Source organism: Pteropus vampyrus, unplaced genomic scaffold (genome assembly GCF_000151845.1).
Source record: "Pteropus vampyrus isolate Shadow unplaced genomic scaffold, Pvam_2.0 Scaffold57, whole genome shotgun sequence".
NCBI lineage: Eukaryota > Metazoa > Chordata > Mammalia > Chiroptera > Pteropodidae > Pteropus > Pteropus vampyrus.
This window is the reverse complement of record NW_011888838.1, coordinates 1968350-1990848: the sequence shown is the minus strand read 5'-3', so window position 1 is coordinate 1990848 and position 22499 is coordinate 1968350. Positions and strand designations below refer to the sequence as shown.

Genomic DNA, 22499 nt, shown 5'->3' with positions numbered 1-22499 from the left:
GGGGAAAATATCAACTTAATTAACTATATACATAAAAAAAAAATTAGAATACCTGGCCAAAATTCTGTATTTTTGTACTATAGACCTATATGAATAATGCAGAATCTAAAAACACAGATATAAGCCAATCTATGAAAGTAGGATGTTCTATGTACAATAATACATGCCCCACCTTCCCTTTCATTTTAATTTGAGGTTAAGGATCCCATAAATATAATGGAAATTTCCTCTCTTTATCTGGAATATACTTCAGATTCTTTTTACTATACCACACATTGAGTTGAAGGGAAACAGAAGAAAAAGGAAGGGAATTCCTAGTAATTAATTAACTTACTCTGAAAAGTATCTGTTACTGGTAGTGTAAAATTTGTTCCTCTGGAACATATATACAATTATCAGCATGTAGCAGATACTCTAATGAATTAATGAAACAACTAACAATACATTCATAATTAATTCAAACAAAACTTTTTTTCTGGCTTAAATGTTAAAGTTTAGCATATATTTTCCATTATTCATATTCTTTGTAACAATAAAAATGTAATGATGAAAAGTGTAATTCCCATAAGTATTTTGAAAAGCTATTCATAATTATGAGAAGAATAAAGAAAACAATTTGTAATTTATGCCAATAGAAACAAAAGTTTGTTATATTTTTCTGTAAATACTTTGAAGGACAAACTCATTAACATTTATTTTCAATTGGATACACCATTCTGGTACTCATACCATTTGGTAAAGAAACACGATCCTAAATAAATGATTTAAAGTCATGTTTAGGGCTGTAAAGTTTATTATTAATTTTTTAACATCAATACTATAGCTACTTCCCTATACACCTATTACCTTCTTCTCACATGAAAATATGACTCTAGATGTACATAAGAATTTTAAAAAGTGATGTGGAAAGAATGTATTTTGTACATCAGTTAGACCTGATGTTTTGTCTGAACTGGTAAACCGCAATAAGACACAAATAAATGTGAAAAAGGGCTTTTATTTGAAATAATATTGCCTTGCATATAAATCGAGAAGCTAACGAGCACTTCGAAAACCCTATTACATTATTCTGTTGCAATAACTACATCCGTAAAGCTGAACTTGTAAAACAGAGGGTTTGCCATTGCTGTAGAAATATTAATCTCTGTTATTCTGTTACAAGTTTTTTCTTCTCCTTACCTTCTCATGAATTCCTAGACTTCACTTACACACTTCACACAGTAATATAATAAGAAAATTAGAACCAGCTTTTCCAAAAATTTGGGAGTAAGGAGAGTAAGAACATGAGAACATGCCAGACGTTTAACTCATCAAAGTCAAAATAAATAACACTAGTAAAAACATATCAAGAGTAATGAAGTCTCGGATTTTCCAGTGATCATCAGTTATATGAAATGAAAATATGAAAGCCAGAAGGAAGTAAAGATACATTGTTTACTTCATGCACACATCCAACTTTCAGGCCACTTTAATTCAGGATCAGAGGGAAGTGAGGAATTATTCTGTCAAGAATAGGGCTAGAAATGGATGAAAGAGGAAGAAAATCAACCCAAATCAACCTATATCAAATGTTTAGCTGAGCTGAAGAAGGCTTAAGTCATGTAGGACATTCCAACCAGCAAAGATAATATTGTTTGCCAAAGATGTAGAAGGGGTCATGGTTTGTCTAGGAAATTGAAATAATTTCCTTGGGGCTGAAGGATAAGTCATTTGGGATTGTGATCTGAGGTAAGATAAAATGTGTTGCCTATTAATCTTATTTATTGTATGTATATGTTCTGGTTCGTAGGTTTTAAAGCATCCTGCATTTACCTCTCTCTGTTCCTCATTTATTCTAGTGTCCATGACTTGTCCAGTCATGTTGGTGAGCTCATGGTATAGAAAATCTCAAATCATTGTGTTACAAGAAACCTGACAAGTGAGCTTTTGCCATCCTTTCCCTGCTACTAGTTTATTGTAACACCATCATATGTACAATTAGGTAAGCTCTTCAACTGTGGCCTTGGATCTATGACTTAAAAGAGCTTATTGAGTGCAGCTTTCATTTTCTAGATTCTTAACCAGTGAGAACATTAACCATTTCCTTAAGATAAAGCATTGCTTTACAATATATCAAGGGATATTGTTATTTTAATAATCAGTTGTAATTAGGCAAGAGTGTACGTCAATTCAATTTTTGAGGCATTCTCAAAAGATACATGGAGATTATTTTTTGTTATTATTTTATTAAATTGTGTGCTATGTTACATTATTAATGAGCACAAATGTGAGATTAGTTTCCTGCTTCTTTCCAAATTTTGACCTGGAACATTCTACTAAGAACGGAAAGAATGCCAAATATATCTAGGCCAGTAGATCAACTGTCCTAATTGTCTTCAATTTGTCTCTTTGCTATAGTACTGAAAAGTATACATTGCAAATGTACATATATAGTAAAAATTCTTTCAGCTGTTTCAGAACACAGGAAAGCTCAAAATCAGTCTAATCTTGGCTCCTCTATAGCCCTGCTAGGTATTATTGGTAAGTAAAAGGAAGGATTGGATGAAAATCCTAGCAGATGCTCTTTTTTTCGCAGAAATCTTATTGCATCCAAGCTAAAGTAGAATGTCTAACAAAGAACAGTAATAACTTTTTTCTTTTTGATGAGAATAACTTATGTACAACAAATAGCATTTTTAATTATTATTTTTAGATTTGTGTATTGTATATAAGTTATGAGTTCTTAAATTGGGGACCAGATAATTGGGTTTCTATTCAAAGGAATATGTTGAGAAGTTTTTTGGAAAACAATGCTGTTCTTCCTTATCAACTTTCTCTGACTCTTCTTGTCTATCTTTCTCAGTAAATGATACAATCATTCATAATGCAATCTTCTTAAGCCAGAAACTTGGTTGTCCTCTTTGGGTTTTCCTTCTGTCTTACAATAAATCTCTATCTTATGTCAAGTAGTCCTCATTATCATTAATGTCATTCCTTGAGGTAGGGTCACCATCATTTCCTGTCTGTATCAATAAAATAAACTCCTTATCTCCAGTCTTGAAGCTTCGAGCTCATTCTTCAAATGCTGGCAGCAGGCCACTTCTTGCCTAATTCCTTTAAGATGAACTTAATTGCTCCACTGCTGCCATAAGAAACCTTTCCAACTCTTCATAATGTTATATCATGCCATCCTGATTAGACCCTTGGCCACGTCTCCAGATCATTCTGGACTGATGTCTAGAAACTATCCTTTGGACTTCTATGCTTCAATCATACTGAACTAAGCCTTTGTTCTACTGTTTTCTCTATTTATAATAGTATCTTTCTTTTTCTACCTCTGTGCTTAGCTAAATACTACTTATCTGTCAGGTCGCAGCTTAGATGTCACTTCAGGAGCACTTTCTCTGACCCTCCAAGACTGGATAGATGTTCCCTCTACATACTCTATAGTACTCTATACTCACCTCTGAAATAAGTATTCCCAATATTGCATGTCTGCTATACAATCGCTACTATGTGGGCCTAAGTCATGAGATAGCCAGTGACATGAATAATTAGATCAGGAATATTAAAATAATCTAATGGGGATTAAATTCCCTTTCTTGGAAATTTTAACTAAAAGGCAAGACGGCAGTGCCAGTTGATGGTTGGCACTAAGAGGAGTGGTGTACTATTTGCGGTAACAGTCACTTATAATGTTAATGAGCCAAGAAAGCTGATGTAAAGTTAGAGAACCAAAGAAGAGCCAGGCCCACTGGGGAAAACAATTCCCTAATATTATTTCCTGATATCCAAGGTCCATAACACACACACAAACATGTGTGCGTGTACCATCTTTTTATCTCCCAATAGTGACTGAGAAATGAAGTTTTTGAATTCTCCATCCTTGTTTTCCTGGCACTTAGTGCAGTATCCAGCATGCACTTGCACTCGATCCAATGTTGTTGAAAAAAATAAGTGAGGGCAAGAATAAATAAAGGCGCCTGCAATATTTAGTAATTCAAACTAATTTTAAAGGCTGACTTTTAAGAAAAAAATCAAATGACATTTTCTCCTTGCTTATAATTATCATAAAAGCATGCCCATCTATAAATATAAAAATCCTCAAATAGGGTAAAATCGAAAAAAAAAAAAATGATGATAGAGTTTGCTGTGATTCTCCAAAGGGTTTTATAGAGTACCCAAGCCCCTTGTAAAGCAGTTTAGCTCTTGCAAAAAGTAGAGTTTATGACTCATCAGGTTTGAAATGTTTTTGCTGTGTTCTGAGAGGACATTTGTATGAACCTTGGACATTATATGTGTGGCTTGCAGAAAGGTTATTTGTAGAACATCTCAATGAACTTTTTATACATCTGCATGAAAATCACGAAGAAAGGAAAGTGCTGATAAAAACACATTAACATTCCTTCAGCTTCAAGGAAAACTCTTGATATCTAGTCATTAACTGGGCAATCTGCCTTCAGACTTCTGTCAGCCTTAATATGCTAAAAAGAAATATGTCTTCTGAGAACATTTTTTAAAAATTTTTTATGCTTTGCTGCTTTATTGTGAAGTCCTAATTCCTATGAACCCAAACAGTCATTAACCCTCAAGAACAACTATTAGCTATCCAGAGTCAAATGAAAGTAAAGGAAAAAATGGGCAAAGTTTAATTTCAGCAAATAAAAGTTTTGTTATGTTGTTATTGCTATTTTTGTTGGGTTTCTACTCGCTTGTTTGGCTATCTATGGAACAAAAAAGGGTTAACATTTTTAAAAAGTAATATCAATTTTATTTTTCAGTCAGATTGCATTAATAACCATCTTTATTATTTATATTTATTTCTGAGTGTTCTGTATCTTAAAGTATCTGTTTCCAAAACAGGCTGTTGTTTTAAGAAATGTGGAGGGGGAGGGAAAGAGGGAACTGGAGTTCGCTGACATTTTCTTGTTTGCATTCTTCTACTCTTTTTCAATTTGAAGAGCTCAAAGTATTGCAGTATCTCTTATTTCAATTTCATTTTTAATACTTGCCCAAGCACTCTAGCTGTATGTAGTATCTTCTGTATCAGGAAAGATTTGCCCCTACAATATTTACTTATTCTTCTTTATTCTTTCTATATGGAGCACTCAAAGATGACCTTCAGTTGTTCTCTGTCTCACTGATAAAATTATTTTTGCACAAAACAACTTTCAAAAAGTACTGTCTCGTCATAAGAGATTAACACAATTCTACTAGCTCCTTTTAAATCACATGACATTTATATCAGTCTCCATTTATGAGATCACAAGAAGTTTCCCTTGTACCCTCATTTCCATTTATGTCCAAAACAGAATATAATTTTCTCATTTACAAATTGATAGAAAAACATAATTTATAATCCATTACTATACTGTAACTTGCCACATACATGGCAAAAAGTAATAGCTACTAATACAGAAAAATCTTAAAAGTTGAGGAATGTTTAAATTCAGCCAACTCTTTAGTAAAGTTCTATAGGAAAAACTATTCTGTCTAATATTCTAAATTTTTGTCAAAAGAAAGAATTACCAACAGATAGAGGTGTATGTATATCTGTGTGTATGTGTGTGTGTGTGTGTGTATATGTGTTTATGTTAGCTACTGATTTTAAAATTTATAACATCTACTCAAAAGTTAAAATTTGTTTCTGGATTTCTACTTCATTAATACTAGAAATTATAATGAATGTATATGCATTGGAGTAAATTAATTAACATTAATTTTATATTATCATTTTATAATATAAATCAAAGCCAACATCATAATGAAAACTTTGTGACTATTGAAATACATTCTGGAAAAAATATAACTGCAACCAATTTAGAGAATTTCAGGTTTAAAATGATTATAAAAACAGAAACAGAGAAAGTAAAAAATAAATTTCTTAAAGAATGTTTGCATTTTCTTTGAATTTTCAGAACATATTGTAGTCAATTCTGCATGCTTCTATGGAAGTATATGTACTCATCTTCCCCTCATCCCCCCCCCACCACCACCCCCAAACACACACACTAGTCATCACCTACAAGGAAGAAATGTTTATCTAAATGGAAAGACCATTGACTGAATGATGTGACTGAGTGGACAGAGTGACTATGAGTGCCAAATCACCCACACACTTGACCTTTTTATGTGGCTGCTATAGTTGAAGAGCTAAGTTTAACTCTTATAGGTCTCTTAAATCTCAGATGAAGTTATGATGTATATCCCTTAGACCCTGAACTGAAACAAAGTATTCTGACTTATTTTATCAGACAATTCTGTAATGGAGTTTAGAAGATAAGCTCAACTAGTATATTGGTATTTCATGTTCCTTTGCCAGTATTTCTTGTACGTACATCCTCTTTACAAAATTATGAGGTAGGAGAGGTGACTGTGTTTTGAGACAAGATTTGGTATTTATATGGTTCCACCAGCCAAATGCTTCCTAGCCTTTTTCATGTGTGTCACACAAAAAGAATTATAAGTATTATATTAAATATTATAGGATATATTATATCATATTACATGTCTATGTATTGTATTGTATTATATTATATTATATTATATTATATTATATTATATTATATTATATATCATATTCCTTGGGGGGAATTAGAAGAATAGGAGTGCCTGTATAGAGTTTAGTGAGAAAAAATAAAAGTTACTTTGTCCAAATATTATGTAAAGATTAAATAACATATAAAATATTGTGGAAAATAATAGCATTGAATTTTGTGCAAATATTATATAATATTCCTCACTTTATGAGCTGGATGTCACTCACCGTAATTGCCAGCTGCAGAGACAATATTATAAAGTACTTTCCAACATTTTCATTAAAAAAATTAGGTCGTTTCTATAGTCATCACTTTTCTACCAGGTTTTATACTTAAACGACTATAATTCCTAACCAAGATACTTTTATTACATAATCTCAAATTTTGGTAGTTTCCATTGATGAGACTTTTTTTTTTTTTCCAAGCAAGTAGATGATCAGAAATGTTAAAACGTATTTTACAAGCATTCAAATTTTACAAGAGTTGAATTTGTCATTAAAAGTAATTTTAAATATCCTGTGATAATGCAAAGATAATTCAAAGCCAATCAGAAATTTAAAGTCAAACACTGTGAAGTTATGAGACTTTCACGTAGAGCAATCATGCATTGTTAAACTGGCTAGGATACAACTAAGTGCAAATCTCAGCTAATGTGAGTGGATGCAGAACAAATACATGAAAAGACACATTTGGGGCACTGCCTGGAGCTGAACCTCCCAGGAACCCCTGCCCAACCACCCCCAGCCCTCTTTCCCCACCGCTAGCCGCACCTTGGGCTGTGATCTGGGCTCCTTGGGCACCTGGACCACGAACTCCTCTGGAAGCTCCACGGGGCCCTTGTCCACGATGAGAAGTGGCACGCTCTGCGGCTGGCTGCTGAAGGAGATGCCTGGGTGGTAGAGCGCCTCCTGGGCTGCGCTCAGCATGTCGCAGCGGAGCAGCAAGGGCTGGATGTCGATCATTGTGCTTGCCACCTGCGGGGACCGCAGGGCGCACCATCAGACTCCACTCAGTTCAGGCGGGCCTCAGAAGATCCCTGCTAGGGGCTATTCCCAAGGCTGCTCTCTGCTGTAGGCCATAGGCCCCAACTCCAGCCACCCCAGACCCCACTCAGACAACTCTGGAGCTGAGGAGATCCTATCTCCCCGATCTTAGTGTGATAATGACTGTGTAGTTAAACGCTATATTAGTTGAACACTATCTGGCTTAAACATTATCTTAAGTAAGCAAGAACGCTCATCCTAATCCCTAACAATGATTAGAAAATTAGACTAATATTGAAATCAAGAAAGCTACCTGAAAAATATAAATGTTATTTATATTTTTATAGATTCACAGAATTTTAATGTAAATTATGGGCACTAATATCTGTAAGTGTAAATAAAAATATTGGTTACTGAACTAATTATTTACACACAAAAAGCTTGATAAGGTAATGGGTGAAGAAAGTTTCGTAGAGGTGTTTTATAAGTAGTTTTGTTTTGTTTATTGTATTGTTACACTGACATGGATTGTTTTAAGTGTATTTATATGTTTCAGGTCATTTAACAATTTTTTGAAAGATACACTATTAAGATCTGTGATAAGCATTAAAGTGAAAAGAATATACACACATTTTGCCATTTATATACACAGTGATTTTACTGACAAATGGTACAAATTACATAAATGAATAAATATGAAAGACCAAGACAATAATGAAAAAATAAAATTACATACATATGATTTTTTTAATAATTCACAAAACAGTCATACATTATATGCTATGAAAAACAGAGCTATTTAAGCACAGGATTTTTTCTGGTGAATTGGTACATGAGATATACATTTCTCTACACTAATTGCAACTAGCGTAATAAATAGGAATGATAATGAAAATGTCCTTGTTAAAGAAAGGGAAATAGTTTACAAAGAAAAAGATTTTGCTTTACACAATTATTTTTAACATACTATAACATGCACATTTAAAAACACACTAATAATGCTATATGGCTACCATTCAATAGAAAGGAGAGAAACTAAGAAATTTAATAATGCAAGAGAATTTTATAATCATCTAACACTGGACGTTTATACAGTGGTGCTACAATTTCTTGATATATAACATATTTGCATATTAAGAATGAAAACATGTTTTCTTCCACATCACAAGAAATAAAAGCCCTTTAGGAAAACAAAAAATAAATTTTATTAAGAAATCTATCAAGCAATCCATTTATAATGAAAAGTTTAGATTATAACTCTAAGGCATCACCCTGAAACATTTTTATTTGAACTCATTTTACAGTATGAGTATTAAAATATTTAAGCAAAAGTTAATCTAAATGTTATTTTGATAGTTCGTGTGAATGAAAAAGATGCCAAAGAAGGAAACAAGTTTTAAGACCAAAAAATTGGTAAAAATAAAAATCTCAAAGTAATTGCCTCCTTTAATGTCTAAATCCAGTAACATCTTTTATGATCTTTTGACCTCTAAAATATCCCTCTCCTCATTGCCCAAAATGACAATGTGATTATTTTTCGATAAATTTTTACATGAATACACACAGGCATGTTTTCCTTAACACCTTTATAAATACTCTATGAAAGGAAATTAGCAAAATATTATAAAGCTATATTATCCTACAAGCTTCAGTTATAATAAAGATGTAAGATTTCACCCTCAGCCAAGTTAATATATAAAGACATTTGGAGTGATGGAGTATATGCTTATTTGTTCATTTATTCAACAAATATTTATTGAGTTCTTGTTATGTGTCAGGTCCTTTTTTTGGCGCTGGAGATTTGAGTGAGTAAAACAGACCACTACCTGCTTTAATGAATCATTCATTCTGGTGTGAGAGACAAAGAATACACAAATAGATAAAAAATATATATTTTAAATACCATATAGAGATGAGTAATCTACAGAAAATTTAAATAAAACATGTAACAACTACTCTGTTTAGGTTTTTATGAAAGACTTATCTATGGGAGTAAAATCTAAACAGAGATCTCAAATTGCTAATCATATCAAAATCAGGAGTAAAGAGCACTCCAGGCTGCTGCAAAAGCCTCAAACTGGAACTGGTCTGTTCAAGAAATAGCACATTGGTTAATGAAGCTGTGTATAGTAGGCTGAGAGAATGGTCCAGAATAAGATTAGAGAGGTAAGCAACGGCCAGATGATGAGCTTTGTAAACCAGGATAAGAAGTTTAGTTTTGGTACAATCAAGCATCTGTTTAGGATACTGAATAATGCTCCTGGGAAAGAAGAATATTCCAAGATAGGGGAAAATGGAAATAGTGATCTCTACTGAACTAGAGGTTGATTATTTCCGAAATTGACCTTCAGAAAAGGTCAATTTCTAGAGTAAGTAGATAATGACTATTGACTTAAAATAGAATCACCATCAGCTGAAAAATATAATAGTGTCCTTATTAAATGAAAGAATCTCATTTTAAACAAGAAATAAGAATGTACTCAAAGTGGAACTTGAAAGCAATGTCTAGAGACCTAAAGAGTAGGTATGGATTAGAGAATAAAATGATTTTATGAAGTGAGACTGAAGAATACAAAATACCAGGAAGTTAAGCAGACTTCACTCTTAAGTTGAATGAAATTAGACTCCAATGTGTTCTGTGAAGCTGAAATATCTTATGTGTCTATAAATTAGACTTTCCTTAAAATTCAACATCTCTGTGAAAGGAATTCAGAGTCATCAGTGACAGCAAAAGCGGACGGTCTATTACATGGTCCACCTGGAGAAGAGCAATTAGGACAGAGCCAAAACCTTATTTAAATTCTTGTTTAAAAATATTGTATATGTTACGCTTAACATATTGTATAACTTCTGGAGATATATTTGAGTTATAAATATAAATCTAATGTTTCTTCCTGAAACTATTATAAAGATAAGTCTTCAAGATACACTTCATAGTTATAAGTCTGTTATTCCATTAGAAGCATGGAATCTCAAATCTGGAAAGAAGCATTCAGCTGACATTCTAGATAACAACCCATAGAGCATTCTGGCTAAAAATCTCCCAAGTTTCACATGAAAAGGCAGTGATCATTCTGTCCTTGAAGTACTCAATCGCATTTGAAGAGGCAAGTTCTTTCTCATGTCAAGAAAGGTGATATCTATACTCTGATATTCTCTACTCACTTGTCTAATTTCTATTCAAATGAGTCATGCAAAACACATCAAGCTACTTCTAGAAGGTACTTGTCTTCAGATAATTGAAGATAGCCTTCACATCCTAAATGTCTCTTTTCTTCTCTAGATTCATAAGGGTAAAATTTTCTTTCAAATTAACTATAAAATATACCTCAGAATGTTATATTATTAACTATAATTTGGAGGCATTCCCTTATACTGTTCTCCCATCTCCATTTGAGATCACATTTTCAAGCTTTGTCATATGCAATGCTAAGATATTTAAAATGTAATTTTGGCTCTGGGGCAAAAAGTAACAATAAGGCAAACACATTCTGTTCTTCTTTCTCTCTTGTTTTCAGAGACAGAAACTTCATCTAATCTCCTTTAAAAATTACAACACTAAAAACAAATTTTCTGAAAAAGAAATGAAAATAAATTGATCTAATTTACAATAACATAAAATCAATAAAACATCAAGAATAAATTTAACTAAGGAGGTGAAATATGTCTACTCATAACTACAAGACAGTGATGAAAGAAACTGAAGAAGATGCAAGTATACTGTGTTCCTGGACTGGAAGAACTAATATTGTTAAAATGTCCATACTACCAAAAGCCATCTATAGATTCAGTGAAATTGCTATCAAGATTCCAAGAGCATTTTTTACAGAAATAGAAAAATCATTTCTAAAATTGTATTACTCATCAAATAGCCAAATAAATTCTGAGAAAGAAAAAAGCCAGAGGCATCACACTTCCTGATTTTGAACTATACAATAAAGTTATTGTCAACAAAACAGTATGATACTGGCATCAACACAGACATATTGACCAATGGAACAGATCTGAGAGCCCAGAAATATATGCTTAATTAATATCTGACAAGGGAACCAAGAATACTCAATGGGAAAAAGTCTCTTTATTAAGTGGTGCTAGGATAATTGATATTCACAACTAAAAGAATAAAACTGGATCTATTTCTTACACCACTCACAAAAATTAACTCAAAATGGATAAAACACTGAAATGTAAGACCTAAATCCATGAAACTCCTAGAAGAAAACATAGGATGAAGGCTCCTGACATGAGTCTTGGTAACATTTTTTTTTTTTTTTGGATATAATCCCTAAAGCACAAGCAACAAAATTTAAAATAAGTGAAGCTGCATCAAACTAAAGAAGCTTTTGCACAACATAAGAAATGATAAATGAGGTGAAAAAACACCCTATGGAATGGGGAAAAAATTGCAAACCATATACATGATAAGGAGTTAATTTCCAAAATATACTAAAAACTCATACAACTCAAAAGCATCAAAACAAAAACCAAAAACCCACAGGATGAGATATCACCTTGCACTTGTAGCAATGGCTATTATCAAAAAGAAAAGAGATAACAAATGCTGGTATGGATGTGGCAAAAAGGGAAGCCTTGTGCACTGTTGGCAGGACTGTACATTGGTATAGCCAGTGTGGAAACAATATGAAGGATCCTCAAAGAATTAAAAATAGAACTACCATAATACTGCAATTCCACTTCTGAAAACATATCCAAAGGAAATAAAGACACTAACTTGAAAAGATATCTGTACTCTCATGTTCATAACAGCATTATTTACAAGAGCCAAGACATGGAAAACAATCCAAGTGTCCATCAATGGATGAAAGGATAAAGAACCTGTGGTGTAAATATACAATGGAATATTACCCAATCAAAAAATGAGGAAATCTTACCACTTGTAATAACATGAATGGACCATGAAGGCATTATGGTAAGTGAAATAAATCAGACAGAGAATGACAAAAACTGTGTGATCTCATTTATATGTGAAAAAAAAAAATCATAAAAAAAAAGAGGCCATACTTGTGGTTTCCAGAGGCAGAGGAGTAGGGGGGAAGAGAAATTGGAGAAAGGCAGTCAAATGGTACAAACTTCCAGTTATCAGATAAGTACTAGGAATGTAACATACAACATGATGACTATAGCTCACACTGCTGTATGATACACAGGAAGGGTGTTAAAAGAGTAAATCCCAGAGTTTGCAACACAAAGAGAATTGTTTTTTCCGTTTACCTTTCTTCTTTCTTTTAATTTTATTGTATCTATATGAGTAGATGGATATTAGCTGAATCTATTGTGGTAATCATTTTGCAATGCATGTAAATGAAACCATAGTGCTGTATGCCTTAACGTATACAGTGATATATGTCAATTATTTCTCAACAAAAAAAAAATAGAAAAAATGCATTTCTGAGACTTCAATTTTTTGAAAGAATTCATTAATTTTTATAAACTTTAAATTTATTTGATTATAGATAATTAATATTCATCATAAGTAATATATATGTTATTGCCATAATCAAATAGTCCACACAATCATTCATACTCAGATATTTTTACCATTTCAACACTCTGATTCTGCTTTCAGTGGGCAAGCACACAATATGAAAATTAATACTGTATAATCTACTGAAATGATCAAAATATTTCCCCCATGTTTATGTATAGTTTACAAACATCAAAGGGCATCAGAGCATCAAAGTTCCTGAATATTGGTTGTGTATAAATATGAAGCAAGAAGAAAAGGAAAAATAACAAGCATGTAAGAGGTAAAGGATTTATGATGGCAGTACCAGAGTTTTCATCTTTTCTGTGGAGCTTATATTTGAAATAAATATCGAAAATATCAGGTTTCAATGGTATATTCTTTCAGAGTTCAATACTGATTTACAAATACTAATTTAAAATATACCAAATAAGCATTATTTCTAATCAATTTCAACTGTTTTTGTTTTCTTATTCTCCTTACATGAGAGCAACGTAATTCAGTTAATTAGTTAACTTCTTCCTCCAAACATCTACTGATCATAACAGTGAGCTTAGAATCTAGACAAAAGATTGTCTGCAGTACTCAGATATTTCTAAGGTGAGGGAAATGCTAACAGTAAAATACTACCGGAGTGTATTTATCAGAGTTACAGTGATTTAACTTTCATGTACTAAGAATGTTTCTTATGAGTCATTTGTTTTTGTGTTTCAAGGTAATATTTTATCATATCCTTTTAGTAATTAGCTAATTATGAACCTCAGAGAGTTTAAAATGTACAGAGAGCTATAACCCTAACTTGACCCTAACCTATATATTCATTTTTGCCTTCACTATTATCTTTTGGATACGGTACCTATCCTCCTACACACACCTGCCTAATCCTCATTCAAATTATATTTCCTAGTGGGAAATCCTTTCCCCTATAGCTCAGGCTTTCCAGATATAACTCTTTTCATAATTTTTCTAACTGTTCATTATATATATAATCAACAACAAATTTCATACTAGTTCTCTTCCATTCTATACTAAAATTTAAAATTTAAAATCTACTTTTAAATTAAAATTTAAAGCTAATAATTTAAAATAGTGTTTGTTTTTTTTAATCTCTAAGGTTAAGCAATATTACTTTCTTCCTTAAATAAACCTTTTAAAATTTTACTTGTTTTGTAATATTCTAGTTCATTCTATATATTGTTTTGGTTGGTTTATTTCTAATTTAAAACATAGTTCTATAAAATAAGGTAAATGCTTGGTAAGTTATTAAAATGTCTTTGGAAGAAGTTATCACAAGATGGTTAAGTGATTTCGATTTGAGTTTCTTGCCTAACAACTATTGTAAATGTCATTGCATCATTAGATTGATGGCTCTGAGTCTATTTTTCTCATCTTAAAATTACTGACGCTACTACCTATGACTCACTGAATTGTTATAGGCGTTCACTGAGCTATTGTGTGCAAAAATATTCAGCTAACTGAATAGTGTTGTGTAAATGCTAGAAACTTATATTGAAATACTTATAACAACAAATGGTTGATTGATACAGAATGACTAATCCAACTTTAGTGCCATATATATACATAAGTATAAGATGAGGGGAGGGAGCAGAAGGAGAGAGAGAGAGAAAGAAAAAGAGTGAGACTACTGCTTTAACTTTTTTTTTTTTTTTTTTTGGAGAGAGAGAGAGAAAGAAAAAGAGTGAGACTACTGCTTTAACTTTTTTTTTTTTTTTTTTGGTAAGTAAAGGCATTTTTTTCCAATCCTGCTTTCTAATGCATAGCTGAAAGTCTCTACCTTTCTCCCAGCACCTTCATTTGGGCCATATAAAAAGATGACATCTTTCCTGATTTCTCACTAAGGTGTATGTGACAGCTGTATAATTTCTTTATAGGCTGAGTAGTAATCTCTAACAATACTCATAAAAGTTCCAATTTAAGCATCTGACTAAGAATGCCACCAGGTAGAAATTACAACATAAAAGTTCTAATACAGAAAAATATGGTTTGATTCTGAGTCTTATAAGAAAATGGCTTAGTAGTGATTACTTGTTCACCTGTGTATGATGAAGCAACATTCAAAGTATAACTGAATATTATTCAATTTAACTAAATAGACACTTTTGCTACATTGAATTGTTTCAAGAATATCAGTATGCCTTATGTGAATAAGCGATTTTCCCTTTAAGCTAGGTTCTTCACTTTTCTACAACATAGCTTGTTGTAGTAAAATAAAAAATATTTTGGTTAAACTATCATTCACCAGAAGACTGAACAATCAAGTTATAAAAGTTGTATAAGACATTCTGAGAATAGTGAAAGAGTCAAACACTTGGTTACGGATAAAACTAAAGAGAACCTTAATTCCTAGTGTTAAAAAATAAAAGAATAAAAGAAACAAGGTTTAAAGATTACTTTTAATTGGCTTTCAAGTCTGGCATTGTCCATGTGCTAAATATAGAGGGAAAAATTGTAGCTTTTTCATTGGTTGCATAGATTATAATATTGTGATATAAATATCTCAAACATTTGTGAAAATGAGTAAACAAAGTAGAGTTTCTGTTATGTGATATAAATTTATAAAATTAGTCAGCTTCTGATATAGACATTATTTTCATTCAACTTAAATGAAAGTTATATTATACACCTCATTAATAAAAGGAATGATAAGTTTTTTTCTTTTCTAACTAAAAACACTTCCCTATTTGTAAACATAAAGCAAAGAGTATTTAAATTCATGGTTACAAAAATAAAATTCTAAAATTAATTGAAGAATACCAACTTTCTTTTAATTTCCTTTCTTCTACTGCCCTCTGTAATATTAAATCTTTAATGGTATGGAAAACTGTGCTTTCAAAATTGTGTAAAGAAAATTGTTTCTTTAAAAAGCTTTATAACTATAGTAATGGGGCACTTTTTCTTAATCACACTGCCAATTATACTTGATGTGAAGGAAAAACTAGAGGGAAAAAAATACACATTTTGACGGAGATCTGTCTCGTTAGTGAGTTCTTTCTCCCTATCCTAAGTTAATTATAACTGACATCTCTGAAGATAGTTGAGAAGAATGAAAACTTTCTATATATTTTTTTTCTGGTAGTAAGAGATTTCTAACCCCTCCATCCCTTCCTCAACGCACACACAAAACAAATGCAAAATGTGTGTTAACAAGAAAGGAGATATATTATGTAACAGGCTCAGATGTCAAAATGATCAATTACATTATGTTGTTAGTACATACGCAGAGTGTGATTATTACTGGACACTTACTTTTAAAAATTGACATAGGGATTTTTTTATCTGTGTGCAGAGGCATGACATCAAGCCTGCCTCATAAGAACAGCCTATAACCTATAAAACATCTGGGCTATCACAGCTATTCCACTGTCTGAGCTCTTGTGACTAATCTAAAAGGCTTTCTTTTAAGTAAATGTACAAAGTTTCCTGGAGGGAGAGCATCATACCAGCCTGTTGCTTTAAATTTAAGGTATTATCTGCCTTCATTATTAAATCATGTGCCCTTAAGGTTAGCATTGTTTCACCAACATCACTATCAAAAGAAGAAAAAAAGGATCATTGCTAAATAGTCACTACCATTGTTGATTTGTAACAAGAGCTACAGAAAAGGATAGTCCTGATCTAGTTCAGGTAGTGTCTAGAATTACTACTTTCATGATATCTCTTAACAGCCTGGAGAGAAACAGTAATGTGTGAAAGCCAACTGTCTATTCTTTTTATAAATATAGCAGTTTTTTTTTTATATATATAATCTAATCACATCTGGATCTTTTTCCCTCATGTAATCTATTATTCTTTAATGCAATAACAAAATTAATCTGTTTTAAAATCATCTAGGTCTAACAAAAAACGAATCATTTTAAAATGTTATTTTAATTTTGCATATTATTTTTATCTTTTCATTTAATCAAAAATGATGATTTATCTAATTTAGCTCAATGTATTTATCCCCTTTAACTTCATGTTAGACTAATAATACTAAAGTGAGGTATATCTGTCACTCATTATTCAGTTTCTTCAACCTGAGATGAATAGTGAAGACAGGAATTTATTGGGTTTATAGTCTAATTAAAAGCAACAGGCTTACACTCTAAATAGCTTTTCAACACTCTTTAACATTTTTTTTTTTTTAATGCTGATTTAAGCTTAAGACGTTCATTAGTAACTCATTAAAGACTTAGTTACAGTCCAGTGGATGAGTCCTGAATATAATGATGGAATGTGTGTATAGATGTATAGGGTCATAATTAGAGACACTCACATTTGGGGATTAAAAATATACAATACAGTCTTTGAAAAACTCTATGGAAAGTAAGTGACCCCAAGATGGTGTTGTATTTTAAATTTTGCTTACTATCCAGGTCATTTGTTTTTCAGTTCTAATTCCAAAAGGTATGTTTTAATGACCACATTCTCCCAGGATTAAATGTGTGAGGCTTTGTGTTAGGGCCTTTCTACACATTATTTTACTTAATCTTCACATGATAACAAAGTAGGCCTAATTACCCCACTTAAAAAATAAGGAAACTGTGAATTAAATTGGTTAAGGTCATGTATCTTGGAAGCAACAGAATTTGAATTAGACTCTAAGGCTTCAGATCTTTCTTTTCATTCAACAGGACCATGCAAATTTGGATTCTAAAGCATCTTAGAGAAGACAATATTATAAACTTAAGCTTCAGGGCTTCATGTAAATCACTTTCTATATATGTTGACATCTTCCTTCATCCACAGTTCCTAAGAACTGCAGGAGCTCTCTGCATTAACATTTGTAGATCATTTATTATCTTTATTTAGATTTATCCTAAAATTTTCTTCCCAAATAGTAATATTTCAAATGAACCCACTTGCCCAAAACAATGCAAGTTTGCTAGGTTTCTTGCCAGGTAATTCCTCATGTTCTCTTCTGATATTCATCTTTGTTTGTTTGTTTAATTGTAGATGTAATGTGAGTGGTCACTAATCTACAATACGTAGGTTCGATAGATATAATGAATTGCATAACTATCTTGAGATGAAGTAAAAAGTATCCAGTAGTTTGTAGAACATATTAGAAAGAATCTATGCAAATAAAATAAAACACTCGATATTTATCATGTAATTTGAGTAAAGATACAAAACATATAAATAAGAGAAATTCCAAAATCTGGAAGGACAGGAATTCAGATTAGAACTAAACTAGAAACTTTTTTGGCCACCATGATTAAAGTTTAATGGTATTTATCATTGTTTTAGGCAGGAATAATCTTAAGCTACTAGAAGAACCCAATGAATTACCTTGTTGTTTTGTATATAAGTCACTGCTATACAGTTTACATATCAGAGTGAAATTTCAATTACTGCTAAATATGAGTTTTTGTCAATGTAATAAAAGCCAGAATTAATGAACTACTTTCAAAAATCAAATATGTAAGCAAAAGGGGAGGTGGCATGAGGCTAGAACAATGGTATATAATTTCAAAATGAATGTAAAATCTATGAGATTTAAGTGAGCAAGTCCAGGTAGAAAGCCTCTTTTAAAATATGCAGTCTAAAAAACTCTTAAATCTGAATGTATTCTAACAATAATATCCTCTAGTCTTTTCTAAAAAAAAAAAAAAAGATATGTCTATACAAAGTACTTAGAACACAGCAATAAAAAAATTAAAAATTGAGAAATGATTGAATATTTCTCCAAGTAAGAAATACAAATGGCCAAATGAGCACATAAAAAAAAGATTGACATCAATCCATAGAGACATAAAGTAGATTATTGGTTGCTAGGGACATCATTATGCATTAGAGAAATGCAAATCAAAACCACGAGTTACTGCTTCATCTTGACTAGAATGGTTATAATAAAAAAGACAATAATTGTGGGCAAGGGTGTTGAAAAATGAAAATGGAAACACTTTACTATTTAGAATGTATAACTGTGAAATCACTCTGGAAAAGTTTAGCAGTTCTTGAAAATGCTAAACATAGAGTTATCATGCGATTCATCAATTCCACTTCTAAGTGCATACCAAAGAGAAGTGAAAACATGTACACAAAAAAACTTGTACATGAATTTTAATAACAGCATTGTGCAGAATAGCCAAAAAGTAGAAATAATTAAGATTTCCAAAAACTGATAAATACAATATGGCATGTTCCTATGATGCACTATTATTTGGCAATAAAAAATTAAGTACTGATATATGCTATGATATGCATAAATTCTTAAACTATATTAAGCAAAAGAAGCAAACTACAAAATATATAAAATCATATGATTCCATTTAGACAAAATGTCCAGAATAAATAAATCCATAGAGACATAAAGTAGATTATTGGTTGCTAGGGACAGGTGAGATGGAGGGAGAAAAACTGGTTGTGACTACTGATGGCTATGTTTTTTTTTTTTTTTTTTCGGAGTACTAATAACATTCTAAAATTGATTGTGGTGATGATGGCATAACTGTACATACACTGAAATCCACTGAACTATACAATTTAAAAGGGGGGGGGGTTATGGTATGTTAATATATCTCAATGGGAATTCCATTTATACATTAAAAATAGTGCATTAGATCATTATTTTAAGCTACATATCTTTTATAAATATCTTCTTTATCACAAGAAGACTACGCTTTTCAGACTATTTGATAAGTGTGGCTATGAGGCTGGCTGAGTTTTATATAATGGACATGGAAGCAGAAGTAACGTGCACTACTTTCAAGCATATCCATAAAAACTTTCCATTAAAATCTCCACATGCTTGTTCTTCCTTCCTGGGAATTGAATGGCAATGACCAACACCCTGGAAGCCTCATGCCATTTGACTATGTCTTTGAATAACTGTAAGAGCAATAGTGTGGCATCTGTATCCCCACCCCTTTTCTCTACACACACACTCTGACCATAAACACTTACCTGCCTTGGAATGTGTGGAGAATAAGAAAATAGTCTCTGGAAGCCATTATTAATTTTGGAATCTACTGTGACTACTGCCTAGTTTATCCTAATACATTGTTCAAAAATGGAGATTAAGGCAGGTAACACAAAAGAGTCTTCCTCCAGAAGTTTCATAATACATAATTTGAAACACACACACATGATTAATTTGATCATGACTAATTCATGTCCTAGACATTTGACTTTCTGAGGAGTCATTCCTATCACTCTGAAACATAAATAAATAAACCACAGTGATGTTTCAGAGATCTCATTTTTACAACTGATCAATTTAATTAATTTTGAGATTTTAGTTACTGTATTATATATATATTTTATGATTAGTCGAATGCCTTCTGATTATTCTTTTCATTTCTATTAACTTTTCTTTTGCTTAATATCCAATGTATACTTTACAATATTTTTGTTGAATTTCTACACAGAAAAGCTCACATTGGTACTATAAATGCAGTTGTATAAAAATTTATAGATACTCATCTGGAAATATTTATCAATTTTGCTGCCCTAGGTCTTTTCATCCAGGAACATGGTAAATTATATGTTGTCTTTTATAATCCCCAGTAAAGCTTCAGAGTTTTCTTCTCATAGATTCCATATATTTCCTGCTATGATATTTCCAAAGTAACTCATGCATTTCTTGCTGTTTTGACTCAAATAAGCAATGAAATTTATGAGTTACTTAACTACATACAAAACTTACGGGTGAATCATGAATCTAAACTCAAAGTGGTCTCATTAATTCTGAGAAAGTTTTTATTTTTTGAATCTACTGAATGAATACATCATTAAACCTCTTCAAATAATAATGATATCTTAATATTTGCATATTTATTCTTATTTATGTTTTATTTATTACTAGTGTAGTCAAAACTTAAGGAACTGTTTTAAAGAGATTGTAGTAATAACAATAAATTGATTATTTATTACCATTCATTTAAGACAGTTGTTAATTAACCTAAAAAGGAATCATTCTTTTACTTTCCATTTCTTGAGATTTTGTTCTAGGGATATAGAAATATAATCAAATTTTATAATAAAGCATATCATTTATAGTGCTATTTGAAATAGTAGAATATCAATGACCTTCAGTACTAGGCCATCACCATTATGGTTAGATGAACACTGGATTCTTCATATGAGACAATGTTATAAATTTTAATGAGACCATAGAAGGGTCTACCTTTTAAAATTAAGTCGAAATGAAAAACAAATTTTATTTCTAGCATCATTTCATTTAAAAAAAATACACACACATACATGACAGCAGGAAAAATCTAACAAACATTAATTATATCACAGGAGCATGGGATTATTACATTTTTGCTTTCTGATTTAATTTTCTATGAGAAGAATTACTTTAACAATAAATAGGTGACACTGAATGACAAAGAAACATATGAGACTATGTTCTAGTACTTTACCAGTAAGCTACAACCTTGACTTCACGACATTTAAATCACCACAAAGTGTAATATATGTAGATGAAATAAATATAGATAGCTTATCAAATTGCATTTGTGAGAGCCTAGTTTTATACAAAGACTTATATCTATTACTTCTGAAAGTACAACTAGCATATTTCTCTTGTAAATCCTTAATTAGCCTAGCTTATTTGTATATCAAATCTTTCATACACGATAGATTTTTTCTGATAAGAAGACAATCTTCTATATTTAAATAAACTAATTCTGCTATTTTGGCAATAAAGAAAGATACAGATTCAAATAAAAGTATATGTAATTATTAACAGAATTTTAAAGAGTTTATTTTCAATTTATCAATTAAAAACCTGAAAAATATAGATAATAAATTAGTTCTCATTTTCAAAAGGGCCTTATTCTAAGCTGTCAAATTAAAACATACTACAACAAATAGTCTTATATCTAATCTCTTGTTTACATGACAAATTGATGAGTCTCTTTCCTATTGCATTTCAAATTTTTGACTGGTCGTTAAGGAATCATTTTCCAATAAGAATGGAAAAAATACATGCATGGAAAATGTACTATAGCTATTTATATAAAATTATAAATGCAAGAGCATTATCCTTACTCTGAGAATGAAAGTAAATAGCAATGCAACAAAGTGGTGTATGAAAGGCGAGAAGGTTAGCAATGCAATAAAGAGGAAACAGATAAGTATATATTATATATCCAAATATTTTTAAACTCATTCAACATCATATACAACTACCCTGTTGCAGTTGCAGTCCACCATGTGCCCAAGAAATATAAAAAATAAGATTTGATCCTAACTGATCCTAACTTTACCAAATAGGCACAATATATAAAAATCTGAAAATAAGAAAATACTATTTTACTTGCAAGTTATGTTACTCATTAGTATTGCTACAATCAAAATTACATATAACATATTTTGCAAGTGCAAAGGCAAAAGAAAATTTTCTTCCAATTGATCATCTGCATACCAAGTATGTAGGGAAGGTTTATAAATGCATTCTTATAAAAGAAAGCTAACAGCCATGTATATTTGTAGTTTATGTTGTGCTATTAGAGGCTACATAGTTAACTTATGAAATATGTATTTTGAAATTTAGTACTA

The 22499-nt window shown here is 31.4% G+C and overlaps 1 protein-coding gene across 1 annotated transcript in view; it reads right to left on the bottom strand.

The window, feature by feature from the left end:
* LOC105292456 (adhesion G protein-coupled receptor L3) overlaps window positions 1-22499 on the bottom strand; it is a 610351-nt gene that overhangs the window by 306077 nt on the left and 281775 nt on the right. Inside the window, exon 4 of the mRNA XM_023530910.1 lies at window positions 7289-7492. Within this exon, the coding sequence (XP_023386678.1) occupies window positions 7289-7492 (204 nt within the window). The remainder of the gene's footprint in view (window positions 1-7288; window positions 7493-22499) is intronic.